The sequence below is a fragment of the Lissotriton vulgaris genome, chromosome 9 (genome assembly GCF_964263255.1).
Source record: "Lissotriton vulgaris chromosome 9, aLisVul1.2, whole genome shotgun sequence".
Classification (NCBI taxonomy): domain Eukaryota; kingdom Metazoa; phylum Chordata; class Amphibia; order Caudata; family Salamandridae; genus Lissotriton; species Lissotriton vulgaris.
In genome coordinates, this window is record NC_141697.1 from 1143992294 (window position 1) to 1144011802 (window position 19509).

The 19509-nt window shown below is 44.1% G+C and overlaps 1 protein-coding gene across 4 annotated transcripts in view; it reads left to right on the forward strand.

The window, feature by feature from the left end:
• LOC147692932 (inter-alpha-trypsin inhibitor heavy chain H4-like) overlaps positions 1 to 19509 on the forward strand; it is a 563260-nt gene that overhangs the window by 198799 nt on the left and 344952 nt on the right. For all 4 annotated transcript variants that reach the window (XM_086939190.1, XM_086939191.1, XM_086939192.1 and 1 more), the window contains exons 11-13: positions 555 to 740; positions 6500 to 6639; positions 10932 to 11086. In XM_086939190.1, the coding sequence (XP_086795316.1) occupies positions 555 to 740; positions 6500 to 6639; positions 10932 to 11086 (481 nt within the window). The remainder of the gene's footprint in view (positions 1 to 554; positions 741 to 6499; positions 6640 to 10931; positions 11087 to 19509) is intronic.

The following is a 19509-nucleotide window of genomic DNA, read 5'->3' on the forward strand; positions in this document are numbered from 1 at the left end:
TTCAAACTATTCAAGGCCCCACAACTATAAGAAAGGCTTGGTAGGCAGGTGTTAGTCCTTTATAATTTATATTGAATTAATCAACAGATGTTGGTGTGCTTTACTCTAAATTAGGCAAACAGCACCACCATGTGACAGACTATCATAAGTGCTGCTGCTGACAATTAAGTGCTGGTGCCTTGCACCAGAAACCACTGGCTCAAATTAAGCACTGGTTTGGGTAAAAGATGTAGTTCAAACCAGACGCAAGTCTTTGTAAATCGAGGCCCTAATTCTTTGAGATTTCAAAAAAAGGTTTGATTGACCTCTCATCAGAAAAGAGTACACATAATATCATTTACACTGAAAACCTGGAAGGGACAGCAGTTTTCCAAGACAGAACATGATTTACAACCTGAGACAGTTTTAATTCAGCTGTTATCCAAACTTGGAATGGGAATTGAATTATTTTGCACGAGATACTGAAAGTACAATGATACTATGCATGTTAATAGTAACTTATTCCATTAAATCGCAGTCACAGATAAACCACGTGCTCTAATTTTGTTCCGCAGGGCTTTTATCAGGAGGTGGCAAATCCTATTTTGATGGAAATCCAGCTACAATATCCAGAAGACAGCATCTCACACCTTACAGAAAATAGTTTTAGACAACTCTTCGAAGGATCAGAAATTGTTGTAGCGGGAAAAATTGATAAGAATGACGTTAATCTATTCAAAGCAGAAATCAAAGCTCAAACAGTAAGTTCCATGATCATTTACCTAAATGTAAGTTTCAGAATGCTTCTTTGACTCAGTTATCATAGTTGTATTGTTCGTCCTCAAAACCCATTCCCAACCACAAACAAAATACTTTTAATAATTATTCTTATTTTGTTATATTTAAATGTGATTTTTGAAGGGTAATTTATTTTGAGTTCAGCAGGTTTGTTGTTAGCTTTCATTCACTGGTGTCAGAGGGTCTTACTGCTAGAGCTTTTATGCCAAGGCTTTTGTGAGGGTATGTCTTCATCTTTTATCATGTTTATATTATATTATCACTAATGTTGTATGGAGCCCGAGCAAATAAATAAGATTGATGTAACCTTTCTGGAGTTTCTCTATCAGCTAAAAACATTTGTCCAAGTCTCCTGTATATAACCTGTGAGATTTTCCTCCAAGGGGGAGATTTTCAAACCTTTTGCGCTGGTTTAGCGTCACACAAGTGATGCTAAGCAGCGCAAAATGTTTTAATGATATTTACTTTCCAGTGTAAACGTGTGTCATGGAAAGCACCCTCAAAGTAACGCAAAGCACTGCTTTGCATTTCTTAGCACAGATGGTGTGTTACATGGGTGGTACATGGGCGTTCCCATGCAACCTCCCATGCCTTTTGATGCAAAACCCTATTTACAAATATGTGTAAACATGGTTTTGCACCAAACGTTAACGCCCCTTCCAGTGCTAAGTGGAGACATGTTTTCCTTTCTTTGTGCTTTTCCGACTTTGCATGAGTGCTGCACTGTTCAGCATGCACACAAAGTGGGACAAGCTTTGCATTGTACCTAGGCATGGTATTTTGGGTACCCTTCCTGTGCAATACCTATGCTAGACTCACACAAACCCTTAGCGATGTGGCACTATGGTGTCTTCGCGGTGCAAAGCAGCTGTAATCAGCGGCAGTGCTAGGGAAAGGTGATGAGGGCCACATCGCTAAAGATATGGCGCTCTCCTGCTCCCTCACTGTCGCACAATGCAGCTCAGCTTCGCGGGGGCTGCGCTGTGGTGCATGCCATTTTTGTAAATCTCTCCCCAAGTTTTGTTGAGGAGCCAGAACACCAACACCATCAGAAAGAGTAAGGCTTGACTTTCTTATTCTTTCTAAAGTGCTTGATTCGAGTAGCTTACAAGAAAATTGTGGTGTAAAAAACATTATTCATTCTTGTTTTTAAACTTCGTGTCTTGGGGGAAATTCCGTTTGAAACCCCCTAAATTAACCTTGGTTTATTGCTTCCACTCTTTGCTAGGTTTTATTGGAGGAAGGTATTCAAACCAAACCACTTTTGTAGGTTATCAGCCATTACAACTGGCATCAGTGTATCACATGGTTCAGTGACATTCTTCTGCACTGCCAAAAAAACGCCCTCTAGCTTATTGAAGTTACATTTATGAGATTGATGCATCAAGCACTGCAATGATTACCTGCCTTGCTATTTTTTGTATGCTCTAGGCATTGTTCCCACAGCAAACCCAACAGAGAACATGCACACATCATTCTTGTCAGTGACACCAATTCACTTTGACCCTGTCAACAAGTATTCCACGGTTCCTACAATTGACTGGTCCAACCTCAACAGTACATATTAGAAACAACCTCAGGCACCGTCAGTCACACAGTATGTCTCCAAATTATACAGCTGTCTGGGCATTTGCCACTTCAGTAGGAAACCTCAGGGCCCGAGTCACAGAACTAACTTAAGACAAAATCCTAAACTTACTACTTTTGGTATTCACAGAAGTTAGGTTTTTGTCTTACGTTTGTCTTAAGACAGATTTAAGACAGACTTATGACAAACTTAAGACAGAATCCTAACTTCTTTGAATACCAAAAGTAGTAAGTTTATGGTTTTGTCTTAAGTTAGTTCTGTGAATCGGCCCCTCAGGCCGTAAAAATCACCAATACTTGCTTTCTTGAATTAAAATATCTTCATAGCACACTTGCTGTAGTGACCTGACAGATGGGCGACTGGACAGGAGGGGACACTAGGACCCTGTGGGTCATGAGGGAGGTGACCAGGTCACCGGACACGACATCCGGTTAGGGGAGCTCATCACTAGAATCGGGTGAGGAAGAAGAAGAAGAGGAAGAAGAAGAAGAAGAAGAAAGGACTAAACAACTCTATCTTATGACGGACGTTACCACAGAGTCAACGGATGAAGATGAAAAAGGAAAAAGAAGGTGCCTGGTGGGCAAAAGCAAAATGAAAAAGACAGAGTACGTGACTATAGGAGTAGGATCACACAAAACAAAGCTTGTCTTGGACAGCGGTGCAACAGGCAACATCATGCGTGTATCGGAATACGAAAAGACGACGAGAAAGCAGACGTCGAGACTGTCCCGAGTTGAGGTTTTCACTTGGGGGTCACTGAAACAAGTGACAAACATGGGGAAATTTACAGAAGAGCCGACACACAAAGACCAAAGGATCAAAGAGGACATTCATGGGCTGAAGGGCGACATCCCGACGCCATGTTTGCTGAGCATAATCACAACTCAGACAATGGGTCTCATGGCCATGACATACAAAATGCCAGAGGAAAGAAGCATCATAAAAGAATACCACAAGCAGCGCACTGAACTGACTGTAAATGCCAGCCCAGTGGGACTGGGAGCAATGTTGGCACGACACAAACAAGGAAAAGATTCCCCTAGAAACATGGTGGCATATGGGAGCAAAAGTCTATCAAACGTAGTAGAAGGATACTCCCAGCCGGGATACTCCCAGCCGGAAAAAGAGAGCCTGGCGGCAGTGTGGGCGTGTGAACGCTACCACATGGTCATCCACAGAAAGCTGTTCAAAATCATAACGGATCACCAAGCACTGGTAACCACGTGCAGACACAGAAAAGGAATGAGACCGCCCAGGAGAGAGAAGTCGGGGACAATGCTGATGGATCATAACTTCAAAAGGATACACAAGACGGGGAAGGAACACAATACAGCAGACAATATATCAAAGCAAACGCTACCACAAGTGTCCCAAGCGACAACCATGGCGGAGGAACATCTAAACTTTGCACTGAAGCGTAACACACCGGCAACGATAACAATGAAAGAACTAGAACAAGAGACAAAACAAGACATCACCATGCAGACCATAATGAAGGTGACCAAACAGCAAAGGTGGAGGCACCCCAACAACAACAGCAGCTGGAAAAAAAAATATTGAAGGAAGAGCTGTTGGCGTTCAAAAAGATTAGCAAAGAACTATCAAAAAGCGAGAACGGAATAGTGACGAAAGGCACCAGGATAGTAATACCACGGACGCTGAGAAGAAGGACAGCAGAATTGGCACCTGAGTCACATAGAGGGACTGTGGCAACAAAAAAAATGGTGCGAGAAAAAGTATGGTTCCCGAGATGTAACAACATGGGAGAAGAAAGTGCGATGCTTTGTCACATCTGCCAAATAACGGGGCCCACATCAAAGCAGGAGCCACTGCAAATGTCCGCATTTCCAAAAGCAGCATGGACAGAGCTGGCAGCTGATTTCTACGGGCATATGAAAGCAGGAAATTACCTACTGGTAGTAATAGATGAATTCTCCAGATTCCTCATAGCGATACAAGTGGAATCAACATCAGCCAACGCAACTTTGCCAGCTCTAGATGACATATTGGCAGCATGGATGTCACCGCAGACACAACAAACAGACAATGGACCACCATTCTTTAGTGATGAATGCAAAAGGTTCATGGAGTACCTTGGGATCAACGATCGACGAATAGCGTCTCTGTGGCCGCAAGCAAACAGTATGGCCGAACGATCTATGGGAACGATCAAAAAGGCAATACAGAGCAACAAGCCAACACAAAACACCCCTCACAGCCCCACAAGAAGATGCTCTGCGGAGCTGGTGTTGGGGCGATCAAGTAGAACGAGGTTGCCCCAAGTGAAAGAAGTGGAAAGGGTGGAACAAAAAGACATAGCTGAAAGAGACAAAGAAGCGGAAACAAGAATGAAGGCGTATGTTGATCGGAAGAGACATGCAATAGATGCAAAAGCGAAAGAAGGAGACACTGCGCTAGTTCGACAAAGACAACCACGGAAGTCAGACAGCACTTTCGCAAAAGACCCACTGACGGTAACGGAAGTGGAAGGGCAAATGATAACGGCGTCAGAAGGACAATACCACATCACCAGGAATGAGTCGTACTCTAGAGAATGAAAGACAAAAGAAGAAGAGCGGCCGAAACACGGGCTGAAGAAAGACGCCCAAGGGAAAGCAGCACAAGAGGATTTAACAGAACAAAGACCAAAAAGAGAAGGCAAGAAGCACAAGAGACTGATTGAGGAGATGCGAAGAAACGGAGACCTGTGGACACACTTTTCCGTATATGAATGTCTATCTCTATCTCTCTCTCTCTCTCTCTCTCTCTCTCTCTCTCTCTCTCTCTCTCTCTCTCTCTCTCTCTCTCTCTCTCTCTCTCTCTCTCTCTCACTTTATACCTCTACAGTATCATCAGCAAATACTGTCAACATAAAAGGGGGTGACAATGTGCAGTGAAATGTACCGAAGATTTGTTTGTATGTACCAAAAAGTTGTTTGCGACAAGGGGGGAGGTGTAGTGACCTGACAGATGGGCGACTGGACAGGAGGGGACACTAGGACCCTGTGGGTCATGAGGGAGGTGACCAGGTCACCGGACACGACATCTGGTTAGGGGACAGGAAGGGGACGGACACACAAGGAGGACTGAGCAAGGGGACAGACGTGCTGAGGCTCGCTGCTGCAAACACAAAAAAGAATAATGCATACATTCACCTGAGTCCCGTGTGTGGTGTATCGGCAGTCCAGCTACAAGGACATGACACTTCCTTTTACTGAAACACTTCTTACATAGACCACAGTCTAAACCCATGTTCTTACAAGCTTGCATAACAATGCCATGTATATGAAAAAGTCACTCTGTTTTCCACTCCTGTTCACTCCCCTTTCTGCTGAACCCGGCTATATGTGATATATTAGGATCATCCCTCTACCCACATTGGTCAGATTCTTAGCCCGCGCGTTTTAAAAATGAAAATAATAAAATGATCTGTGAATGCGAGGCATTTACAAAAAATGGCGTTGCGCACATTAATCCATTTGATCCTGTGTAAGATCAATGGAGAGTCACTTAATTCTATGCCAAAGTAGCCTCATGCAAGGATTGGGGAGAGAAGAGATCAAGTCATGAGTTGCCTACAACATTTTGAAATGCCCTTAAATTTGGGCAGTCACAAATCCTCTCTTACCCATTCTGAAAATGGTTATGTGTCAGAGAATGGGGTTACTCCCTTTACAAGGAGCGAAATAAAATAAAACACTCCTAAACTCCATAATGGTGTGCGGCAAGGGTTGCCTATACACTGAAAAGGTTTTTCATTGGAGGGAAAAAAGTGAAAGAATAAAATATACAACTGCACAACATAATCGTTTCTCCCCACTTCAGAATTGTACTGTTGGTTAAAACATTGTGCACAAATAAAGTTGTATGGTCCAGAACACTTTTAGAATTTTGGCGAATTGCCAACAGATGTAAATGTACATGTGTGGACAGAAGTATGTGTAAGGGTGTTCTTCTAGAGCTTTTCTCTGTAATCTGGCGCACAGTGTTAAAATGGTGAGGATTAAAGCAATATAATAATGACAGCAACACCAGCTGGAGGGAGTCCAACAAGATAAGTAGAAGACAGAAATTATACAACCACAAACTTGCTTTGAAGTAACTCCAATTTTTGTGTTTCGGTTTTGACAGCACGCCAGCGACCTGGTTTACAAAGTGGAAGAAAATATTGCAGAAAAAGAGGAAGTTCTGAAGCAAAACCAATATGTTTTTGGCAACTTCATTGAAAGGCTTTGGGCTTATCTGACCATTCAGCAACTGCTCGAAAAAATGTAAGACTATATTGTATTTCAGCTATCTTTGTGCATTTATTGAATGTTATGTATCTCTTATTTATCATAGGTGGACATAGACACTTGTAACTGCGTTAAGCACAGTAGTATAGATAACCCTCATAAACGCTATGTATTGAGCTAATACGGTTTATGTTGATTCTCCGCCCCACATAGACGTTATGGTATTTATCATTGGGTCATCATTTGTGCTGTATGCCTACCGGGAACAACAAAACAATGGCCGGACAGTATTGAATTAGCGTCAAAGTACACAGACCTAGTGTAATAAATCACTGGGTTGGACAACCATTTGTATTGAATGACTTATTTTTTATATAAAATATTTTATGCAAGAAATTCTTTGGCATCAAAAGATACACCACAACATTCATAAATATCCAAAAACAAATTCAGTGGACTGAACAGAAATTATCAAAACAGTGCAAGAAACAAAGAAATTGTCATACATAAATAACATGGACAACTGTGAAAAGGCCTCAAATTAATCACTTTACAGAGGCTCCAATCCTGGATATGAAATGGACAAGGGGAATGTTATGTTTAAAAAGAAAACCTCCTTGTAACAACCATCACGAGATACACAATAGATACCACATCAGGTGCTTAGGCTGGGAACAACATAGGAACAGTTAAACAATTCCAAAGTGGGTTTTGGCTGAATCCTAGCGTGCCCTAATAATTTTGTATCTCGGAGGTGAGAACGTCGACGCGTTTCGAACCCAATATCATTCGACGGGTTCTCCTCAGGACAGGGACTGGGGGGTCGTTGTCACTTATTTGTGAGATGGGGGGGTCACTCCCTTGACAGAGGGCGGAGTTGCCGCTGAACAAGGACGTAGTGCCGGCCGTGATCTTGTACAAGCTGTCTCTCAGAAGTCATTGTGTGCCGGACCGTTGCAGCTCGTATTCTCTGCCGAGAACACGCCAGCCCGTGCGGCGGCCGCCGCCTCCCACGCGCTTAACTTGAATAAATTGCCACGTTAAAAAAAAGATCTACACATCGAGAAACAGATCACGGCCGGCACTACGTCCTTGTTCAGCGGCAACTCCGCCCTCTGTCAAGGGAGTGACCCCCCCATCTCACAAATAAGTGACAACGACCCCCCAGTCCCTGTCCTGAGGAGAACCCGTCGAATGATATTGGGTTCGAAACGCGTCGACGTTCTCACCTCCGAGATACAAAATTATTAGGGCACGCTAGGATTCAACCAAAACCCACTTTGGAATTGTTTAACTGTTCCTATGTTGTTCCCAGCCTAAGCACCTGATGTGGTATCTATTGTGTATCTCGTGATGGTTGTTACAAGGAGGTTTTCTTTTTAAACATAACATTCCCCTTGTCCATTTCATATCCAGGATTGGAGCCTCTGTAAAGTGATTAATTTGAGGCCTTTTCACAGTTGTCCATGTTATTTATGTATGACAATTTCTTTGTTTCTTGCACTGTTTTGATAATTTCTGTTCAGTCCACTGAATTTGTTTTTGGATATTTATGAATGTTGTGGTGTATCTTTTGACGCCAAAGAATATATTTTATATAAAAAATAAGTCATTCAATACAAATGGTTGTCCAACCCAGTGATTTATTACACTAGGTCTGTGTACTTTGACGCTAATTCAATACTGTCCGGCCATTGTTTTGTTGTTCTAAGTAATAGTGGTCCAGGCCGGTCAGTGACAGGGCCCGAGCCTTCTCCAGTTTACCCGTATGCCTACCGGGGGCAGCGCCAGCACCAGATGCGGACTTCGCCATTGAATGAGGCCTGGGACACAGACGTCCTTTCCCCCGAGGAAACGCAACTATACATTTCATGAGGTTTAATAGAACCTTCTATACCACAGTGAGAGCAATTGATCCACTAAAATACCACACAAAAAGGGTGTGAGTATAATTTTAACTTTTATGTTTGTCTTGACGAAGTCCGCATCTGGTGCTGGCGCTGCCCCCGGGGGCAGCAACAGCACCAGATGCGGACTTCGCCATTGAATGCGGCCTGGGACACAGACGTCCTTTCCCCCGAGGAAACGCAACTATACATTTCATGAGGTTTAATAGAACCTTCTATACCACAGTGAGAGCAATTGATCCACTAAAATACCACACAAAAAGGGTGTGAGTATAATTTTAATTTTTATGTTTGTCCTGACGAATGCTCCACAGACCCGGCTGGGCCAAAAGGAGCAGAAATATGTTGGCAGTTTGTTTTTTGAAGTGATATACTAGGACCCAGTAACTAGGTCCAAGAGTATACCCATATGAATTTTAACAACACACCACATCAGCTTTACAATAAATTGATCTTTTGACGTAGGTGTGTCTTTTAACACAGTAATCCTCCATTGTGGCTTCACCTTTTTTTCTCTGGACACTGCTGCGTTACTCTAGAGTTGACCTCAGGCTTAAGGTAGGCATACAGCACAAATGATGACCCAATGATAAATGCCATAACGTTTATGTGGGGCGGAGAATCAACATAAACCGCATTACCTCAATACATAGCGTTTATGAGGGTTATCTATACTACCGTGCGTAACGCAGTTACAAGTGTCTATGTCCACCTATGATAAATAAGATTACTCGGGGAACAGACTAAACACATATTCCTCCTCCCTACCTTTTGATTTGTAGAAGAATGTTATGTATCTCTGACAATTGTAAGTGTGTGTGCCTAGATTATGCTATAGATCCTTTATAATATATGAGAAAAGCTATGACATTTTAGACACCATGAAATACAAAGAGTTGAATGCACTAAAAAACTCTCTGAACTCTTGAATAGTTTATTTTCAAAATTCATAACTTGGTGGGAAAAGATAGAAATCATCAAGATTAATATAACCCCTATAGTCAAGTAACTATTACGCATAATACCGCTACCACTTTCCAATTACTTTTTATCCAACTTAGACATAACCAGAAACACATTTCTTTGGTGAAAAAATTCCCAAGGATAGCTGTTAAAATATTAATACTTCCTAAATATCTGGACTAAAAAACTAGGACTTCCTAAATGTCTGGGAGGTGATGAATTACCAAACCTTAGGAACTCAACATCATTTTTATTCAACCAAGGTGGCAGATAGTTTGCAGAAGACTCACTGCCCTATTTGGATGTTAATAGGGTTTGCCTTATTGAAGAACTTCAACCCAATATCATATTTATCCTGAACAAAATGACTCCAGGGCACTTAAAATGTATCGTAGAAACACTAAAAAAGCTATCCTCACAATATACTCACTACTTGAAATTTGGTTACACAATTAAAATATGAAATCTCGCTGGCATAATGTTAAAAATATGAATTAAAGGACACACTCTGAATAGTTAGGTTATGCTTCACAGAGGATCCTCTTCTATTAATATCGTTGCACTGGCAAATACCTGCAATCATTTGCCAATCCACAAGAGTGTTATCACCTACAAAATATGGATTTTTACAAATTCATAGTGTGGCCTCTGGATACCGGGCAACATGGTCCACCAAGCTCAGGATGAACCAGTTGCCTAAGGCTGTCACAAAGGTAATGCCCACCCATTCAAAGGATGTGTCAATGACAGTGAGCAAATTCAGCCTGGCAGGTAGGACAGAACCTACAAAATGTCTCTGAAATCACTCTCATGCATTTTGTTGTGGTGATGTGTTGTTGTATTTTTGTTTTGCATAATTGCGTTTTTATTGTTGAATTGTATTGTTGTTATGTGGTATACCATTTTTACTTGTTTAATTGTTCACTACTATGTTTTCGCTGTGTTGATATTTCGCTCTTGGTTACGTAATTGTTTTGTGTCCTGTTTGTGGTCTATTAATTACTTTAGAGCTGGTGGCAAATGCTGTTGAACTTCCAGCTATAACGATCTAGTCTTGTGAAGTTTCAGTAATGACCAATTACCACTATCCAAGGTGATACAATACGGCTGGTAAAGCTGTTCATTTAATTAGGATTTAAATACTGGATCGTTCTAAACTTTTCGCTACACAGTCACATGATAGTATTTATTAGGTGTTCAATAACCTTTCAAAATTCCTAATGTTGGACTTTAAAACTGTGTAGCAACGAATTTCAAGATTATTGTCATTTGAACAGCTTTAGTGACATTAAAAATATGCTTATTGCTACTAAATAAGGATGACTCAACTTTAATTCCCTTTGACAGATAAGACATAAGAAATGACACAGGTATTTGAAGTTGTTTTTTTAGATGTGACCTTTTGTTCGCTGTCTGTTTGCTCATTGGGCAACATTGTAAGAATTGTTTATACTCTAGAATTTTAGCACGGGGAGATGTCAAGCAGAATGTGGAAGAGGAAGCCTTGCAACTTTCGCTGAAATACAGCTTTGTCACATCCCTTACGTCAATGGTGGTCACCAAACCTGAAGATCAAGAAAAACCTATGGTGGCAAACAAGCCTACAGAAGACAGTATGTATTCCAATTTACCTAAGGCAATGTGCATTATCAGAAGAAGTATATATCAAGCACGTCTACTGGTGACACACCTATATAACACTGTACAGAAGCATTGTGCTTTGTTGCACATAGAATGCACCTTTACAGATGAACATTTAATTGGCTGTTCAGGGTTATTATTTTGAAATACATCAAATTCTACAAGTAGATTACATAAAAGTGCAAAACTTTCTAGCTCGAAGTAATTATTTTGAAGGTTTAGGGTCTTAACCTCCCAGTGGAATTTATGTTTGGCTTCCACAAACTTTACACTTTGATGTGCTCGAATTGGATATATTTATACAAGGAATTTACATACTTCATCTTTGGTGAATTGTGAAGCTTGTTTCCTTCCCAGTATAAGAATTGGCTTGGTAGTTTGGTTTGCCCTGTTCCCATCATGCACTGGGACAGGAACAGACTAATTTGCATGTAGCCAGGTTCTGAGCTGGGATGGTGCAGTGAGCTAAAAAACGGTGATGGATTAAGCCCTGATCTCTTGACTGGGTAGGAGTATTCTGCATCATTCAGAAACTCTGTCCATCACCACCCCCTTTTCCAAAATCGATTTTGTCCACACTAAGTGTGGGAGGGTATACTCAGACGTGAGTCCCTTGCTCATTGCACCATCAGGATTCAAGCAAGCCGGGCCGATGACGGCTGAAATGCCAGAAACCGGTCCCCGGACGCTTGTTTCCTTCCCAGTATAAGAATTGGCTTGGTAGTTTGGTTTGCCCTGTTCCCATCATGCACTGGGACAGAAACAGACTACTTTGCATGTAGCCAGGTTCTGAGCTGGGATGGTGCAGTGAGCTAAAAAATGGTGATGGATTAAGCACTGATCTCTTGACTGGGTAGGAGTATTCTGCATCATTCAGAAACTCTGTCCATCACCACCCCCTTTTCCAAAATCGATTTTGTCCACACTAAGTGTGGGAGGGTATACTCAGATGTGAGTCCCTTGCTCATTGCACCATCAGGATTCAAGCAAGCCGGGCCGACGACGGCTGAAATGCCAGAAACCGGTCCCCGGAAGCTTGTTTCCTTCCCAGTATAAGAATTGGCTTGGTAGTTTGGTTTGCCCTGTTCCCATCATGCACTGGGACAGGAACAGACTAATTTGCATGTAGCCAGGTTCTGAGCTGGGATGGTGCAGTGAGCTAAAAAACGGTGATGGATTAAGTCCCGATCTCTTGACTCAGTAGGAGTATTCTGCATCATTCAGAAACTCTGTCCATCACCACCCCCTTTTCCAAAATCGATTTTGTCCACACTAAGTGTGGGAGGGTATACTCAGACGTGAGTCCCTTGCTCATTGCACCATCAGGATTCAAGCGACGACGGCTGAAATGCCAGAAACCGGTCCCCGGAAGCTTGTTTCCTTCCCAGTATAAGAATTGGCTTGGTAGTGTTAGGGTTTAGTCAGCCTTTCCTTTCCTGTCCTCTGTTTCCGTTTCTCTGGTATTCCCCGGTGTCCTCCCTCTGTTTCCCTGTTTTTGGTAGCCCCGCCCCCTTTCCTTTCAAGTTGATAAAGAAACCCCAGCACCTTGTCTCGGTGCTTGGTTTCTAACCCGGTTGGCGTTTTTCCTACGTCCTGAGCCCGGATTGGGATATTCGACTTTTCACGTGTGCGCATTTAAAGGTGCTCTGCTGCTCAACGCGACCTTCCTGGAGGCGGCGTTTCGCTGGACGAGGCTTCGTATCGGCGGCCCGGCTGGGTTCATCATCGGACGCCTTCCCGTTCGAGTCTACTTCACGGGACGCGTAAGCGGAGCACTCATGCAATAATGCGCGATCACGAACTGGTGACATTTATGTGTTTTTTTGCACTTTTGGGCTCGACGGTTTACCTCTTTTAAGAGGGAGCCACTGAGAATCGGATTTCCGGGTTTAGTGAGTACCCGAGGTACGTTGTTGTGTAAGCGCTGGGACGTGTTTTCTAGGGAGCTTTTATAGCTTCCAAACGTTTCCCTGTGTAGGCGCTTTTAGTATGTGGCCACAGATAGAATGCCTTTTTGGAAATAGTGTAGTTTTTTGGAATACACGTTTTTTGTCAGGGGTTTTTTGTGTCAGATGAATGACTTTTTCCCCTTCACTTAAGTAACGTCTGACTATTTGGAGTCAATCATATCTGGAATTGCTGGACTCTCGCTCTCTTTTGGATTTATCAGCTAGACAAACAAGTAAGGAGGGAATTGGGGTGTGTTGGGCATTTTTCAGGGTTGAGAATAGGGATGCAGATGAGAGAACACTGGGCATTGAAGTATTGATCTGTTTCTTTTCTGTGTTTTCTTTTCTCTTCTGACTGCAGGTTAAAAGACCATTACCCACTGCTAGCAGGGCTGCCTAGCTGAATCATAGAGAGAGCCTGGACGTTACTCTTTCTTTGGTTTACTTTTTTCCTACCTTCTCCCTTTGCTCGGTTCGCGGTCACGCTGTATACTAGTGCGTGTGGCGATTCGAGTGAGGGCAGAGGAGTGGGGCCATTCTCGCTTCCGTGGTGTGAGCTGGGTTGTGGAAAGATCCAACAGAAAACCAAGCCCACGAAAAAATCACCACCCAAGCGAGAATGGATGAGGAGGGACAGGAGACGGAGGAGAGGGTCCCTACAGTGCAGGAGTTAATGGGGGCTGTTAATGCCCTTCAGATTAAAGTACAGGAGTTACAACATGAGAATCAGGGGTTGCGTCAGGAAATGAGTGCGGGGAAGGCTAAGGATCCGGTGTGGGGAATGGGTAAGCCCTCTGTACTACAGCCTGCTACTTTTCATTTCGATAGAAGTGCGAGCGCCAGTAATCCCCCTTTGACGGTTAATGTTACCACTCCCACCCCTGGCCCATTGGCAGTCCCTGAGAGATTTACTGGAGATTCCAGTAAATATAGCGTGTTTATGAACCAATGTCATTTACACTTTATGTGTCGTCCTGCTTCATTCCCTAACGACTCGTCAAAAGTGGCGTTTGTTATTTCCTATTTGGCGGGTACTGCAGCGTCTTGGGCGGTGCCATTGGTGGACAATGATGACCCTGTTTTATATAATTATGGGGCATTTAAAGAACAAATGCGTTGTCTTTTTGCAAAACATGCATTTATGCAAGCAAGTGATGGGTTGAGGTGTGACGTGCAAAAGATACCAGAGGCTTATGTAGAGTTTGCCGAGGTGTTTGACAAAGGACGAGCGCGGGACTTGCCTCCCCATCGTTTCTTTGATTGTAGAATTGATTTGATTCCAGGGGCCACTCTTCCCTGTTGTCGCATCTATGCCTTATCAGGGCCAGAAGAACAGCATTTGAAGGAATACATAGACGAGATGTTGGCAAAGGGGTTTATTCGTCCATCTTCCTCTCCTGCTTCCTCCGCTATCTTTTTTATTCCCAAACGGGAAGGTGGTCTCAGCGCCTGTGTGGACTATAGGGCACTCAATAAGGGTACTATTAAGAACAAGTATCCCCTTCCCTTGATTCCCGTTTTGCTCGATCAGCTGAGGCATGCAACGGTGTTTACTAAATTGGATCTCCGAGGGGTGTATCATCTCATACGAGTCCGTGAAGGCGACGAGTGGAAAACTGCCTTCCGGACTAAGTTTGGTCTGTATGAGTATTGTGTTATGCCCTTCGGGCTATGTAACGCTCCGGCTGCTTTTCAGTTTTTTATCAACGAGGTGCTGAGGGAATTTCTGGATGTGAGTGTAATAGTATACATTGATGATATTTTGATCTTTTCTACCACTGAGGCGGAACATGAAACACACGTTCGCCAGGTTTTACAGACCTTGAGAGAGCATCAGTTGTTTGTGAGACCAGAGAAATGTAGTTTCCATTCTGAAAGAGTGGAGTTTTTGGGTTTTCTTGTGTCTGCTGAGGGCATCCGAATGGATCCGAGGAAGATTGAGGCTATTACCTCGTGGCCATCGCCAAAATGTGTGAAAGAAGTGCAGCTGTTGCTTGGATTTGCAAACTTCTATCGGAGGTTTATCTCCCACTTCTCGGAGATAGTGGCCCCCATGACTGTGTTGTTGAGAAAGGGTGTTCCTTTTGTATGGTCCTATTTGGCTCAAATGTCGTTAGATCAGTTGATTGAACGGTTCACTTCAGCCCCTGTTCTGGTCCATCCTGATCCGGCGTTACCCTTTTTTGTTGAAGCGGATGCTTCCTTGGGTGCTGTGGGGGGGGTCTTGTCTCAGCGTAATGCCGAGACGGGGTTTATGCATCCCATAGCCTTCTTTTCAAAGACTCTGTTGCCGGCTGAAAGAAATTACACCGTTGCAGAACGTGAATTGTTGGCCATTAAGCTGTCATTTGAAGAATGGAGACATCACCTGTGGGGGGCTCGCCATTCCATTACTATTTTCACAGATCACAAGAATCTCGAGTTCTTCAGGTCTGCTCGTGCCCTAACTCCTAGGCAGATGAGGTGGGTTTCATTTTTTAATGAATACGATTTTATAATCACCTACAGACCTGCAGCTCAGCAATTGAAATCGGATGCCTTGTCCCGTATACATGTGAATCATACAGAGTGGGGGACTGACAGGGACACGGGGTCTTTTATTCCATCTGAAAAGATTTTAGGGAGTGTGTCTCTGGATGGTTTTTTGGTTGAAGTGAAGGATAAGTTGCGGGGACTAGATTTGACTCCTTGGTCTTCCCAGCCTTCCTTTTCATTGAGAGACGGATTGTTGTATCATGATACTCAACTGTTCATACCACCTGCTTTACGGGACACAGTGTTGAAATGGTGTCATTCCTCTGCTTTAGTAGGGCATCCCGGAATCCATAAAACCAGGGAATTCTGTTTACGTTGGTTCTGGTGGGAGTCTGTGACACCTGACGTTCAACAGTTTGTAGCGGCTTGCCCTATATGCGCTGTGAGTAAGTCATCGCACTCCAGTCCGTCTGGTCTATTACTTCCTTTACCGGTACCCCCTGCGCCATGGCATACAATTAGTATGGACTTTGTTACAGACCTGCCCTTGAAGTCTGGTTGTACGGTGATTCTTGTGGTGGTTGATTCTTTTACGAAGATGGGCCATTTCATCCCCTTATCTAAACTGCCTACCGCAAGGGAAATGGCTTTAGTATTTGTATCATCTATAGTGCGATTACATGGGTTACCGTCAGCCATTGTGTCCGATAGGGGTTCGCAGTTTGTGTCCCGGTTTTGGACTGAGTTATGTGAGGCTTTACAAATGAAGATCTGCCTTTCATCTGCCTATCACCCTCAGTCCGATGGTCAGACAGAGAGGGTAAACCAAACTATGGAACAGTACTTACGTTGCTTGCTGACTACTTTGACTTGTGATTGGGTGGTAGCCCTCCCGCTTGCGGAATTTGCGTACAATAACAGCATTCATTCCGCAGTTGGGATGTCTCCCTTTTACTGTTCCATGGGATTTCATCCAAGGGCTATCCCTATTCAACCTTCTGGTCATGTGCCTGCTGTCGATTCTCTGGGAATAGCATTGAGTAAGATATGGGGGTTGGCCCAGGAACATCTGGTGCGGGCCAAGGAGGACATGAAGCGGCAGGCTGATAAGCATAGGGTCCCTGCCCCATCCTTTGTAGTGGGGGAGCGAGTGTGGTTGTCAACAAAGAACCTGAGATTGGATGGCCCTAGGAAATTGCAGCCGCGGTTCGTGGGTCCCTTTCCTATAGCTAGGGTTATCAATCCTGTCGCGATGAGGTTGGAGCTGCCTGATGAATATCGCATTCATCCGGTGTTTCATACTTCATTGTTGAAACCCTATAAAGACACCGATCAGACTTTACCTCCTCCCTCTCCTGTAATGGTTGAGGGCGAAGTGGAATTTGAGGTCAACGCTATCCTTGATGCCCGGAGGAGACGGGGGAGGTTGATGTACTTGATTGATTGGAAGGGGTATCCTCCGGAAGAACGCACTTGGGAACCAGCTACTGGGGTACATGCTCCTAGATTGGTTAGACAGTTCCATCTCCGTCATCCATCTAAACCCCGTCCTGTTGGGAGGCCTTTGGGGGGAGGTACTGTTAGGGTTTAGTCAGCCTTTCCTTTCCTGTCCTCTGTTTTCGTTTCTCTGGTATTCCCCGGTGTCCTCCCTCTGTTTACCTGTTTTTGGTAGCCCCGCCCCCTTTCCTTTCAAGTTGATAAAGAAACCCCAGCACCTTGTCTCGGTGCTTGGTTTCTAACCGGGTTGGCGTTTTTCCTACATCCTGAGCCCGGATTGGGATATTCGACTTTTCACGTGTGCGCATTTAAAGGTGCTCTGCTGCTCAACGCGACCTTCCTGGAGGCGGCGTTTTGCTGGACGAGGCTTCGTATCGGCGGCCCGGCTGGGTTCATCATCGGACGCCTTCCCGTTCGAGTCTACTTCACGGGACGCGTAAGCGGAGCACTCGTGCAATAATGCGCGATCACGAACTGGTGACATTTATGTGTTTTTTTGCACTTTTGGGCTCGACGGTTTACCTCTTTTAAGAGGGAGCCACTGAGAATCGGATTTCCGGGTTTAGTGAGTACCCGAGGTACGTTGTTGTGTAAGCGCTGGGACGTGTTTTCTAGGGAGCTTTTATAGCTTCCAAACGTTTCCCTGTGTAGGCGCTTTTAGTCTGTGGCCACAGATAGAATGCCTTTTTGGAAATAGTGTAGTTTTTTGGAATACACGTTTTTTGTCAGGGGTTTTTTGTGTCAGATGAATGACTTTTTCCCCTTCACTTAAGTAACGTCTGACTATTTGGAGTCAATCATATCTGGAATTGCTGGACTCTCGCTCTCTTTTGGATTTATCAGCTAGACACACAAGTAAGGAGGGAATTGGGGTGTGTTGGGCATTTTTCAGGGTTGAGAATAGGGATGCAGATGAGAGAACACTGGGCATTGAAGTATTGATCTTTTTCTTTTCTGTGTTTTCTTTTCTCTTCTGACTGCAGGTTAAAAGACCATTACCCACTGCTAGCAGGGCTGCCTAGCTGAATCATAGAGAGAGCCTGGACGTTACTCTTTCTTTGGTTTACTTTTTTCCTACCTTCTCCCTTTGCTCGGTTCGCGGTCACGCTGTATACTAGTGCGTGTGGCGATTCGAGTGAGGGCAGAGGAGTGGGGCCATTCTCGCTTCCGTGGTGTGAGCTGGGTTGTGGAAAGATCCAACAGGTAGTTTGGTTTGCCCTGTTCCCATCATGAACTGGGACAGGAACAGACTAATTTGCATGTAGCCAGGTTCTGAGCTGGGATGGTGCAGTGAGCTAAAAAACGGTGATGGATTAAGCCCTGATCTCTTGACTCGGTAGGAGTATTCTGCATCATTCAGAAACTCTGTCCATCACCACCCCCTTTTCCAAAATCGATTTTGTCCACACTAAGTGTGGGAGGGTATACTCAGACGTGAGTCCCTTGCTCATTGCACCATCAGGATTCAAGCAAGCCGGGCCGACGACGGCTGAAATGCCAGAAACCAGTCACCGGAAGCTTGTTTCCTCCCCAGTATAAGAATTGGCTTGGTAGTTTCGTTTGCCCTGTTCCCATCATGCACTGGGACAGGAACAGACTAATTTGCATGTAGCCAGGTTCTGAGCTAGGATGGTGCAGTGAGCTAAAAAACGGTGATGGATTAAGCCCTGATCTCTTGACTGGGTAGGAGTATTCTGCATCATTCAGAAACTCTGTCCATCACCACCCCCTTTTCCAAAATCGATTTTGTCCACACTAAATGTGGGAGGGTATACTCAGACGTGAGTCCCTTGCTCATCGCACCATCAGGATTCAAGCAAGCCAGGCAGACGACGGCTGAAATGCCAGAAACCGGTCCCCGGAAGCTTGTTTCCTTCCCAGTATAAGAATTGGCTTGGTAGTTTGGTTTGCCCTGTTCCCATCATGCACTGGGACAGGAACAGACTAATTTGCATGTAGCCAGGTTCTCAGCTGGGATGGTGCAGTGAGCTAAAAAACGGTGATGGATTAAGCCCTGATCTCTTGACTGGGTAGGAGTATTCTGCATCATTCAGAAACTCTGTCCATCACCACCCCCTTTTCCAAAATCGATTTTGTCCACACTAAGTGTGGGAGGGTATACTCAGACGTGAGTCCCTTGCTCATTGTACCATCAGGATTCAAGCAAGCCAGGCCGACGACGGCTGAAATGCCAGAAACCAGTCCCCGGAAACTTGTTTCCTTCCCAGTATAAGAATTGGCTTGGTAGTTTGGTTTGTCCTGTTCCCATCATGCACTGGGACAGGAACAGACTAATTTGCATGTAGCCAGGTTCTGAGCTGGGATGGTGCAGTGAGCTAAAAAACGGTGATGGATTAAGCCCTGATCTCTTGACTGGGTAGGAGTATTCTGCATCATTCAGAAACTCTGTCCATCACCACCCCCTCTTCCAAAATCGATTTTGTCCACACTAAGTGTGGGAGGGTATACTCAGA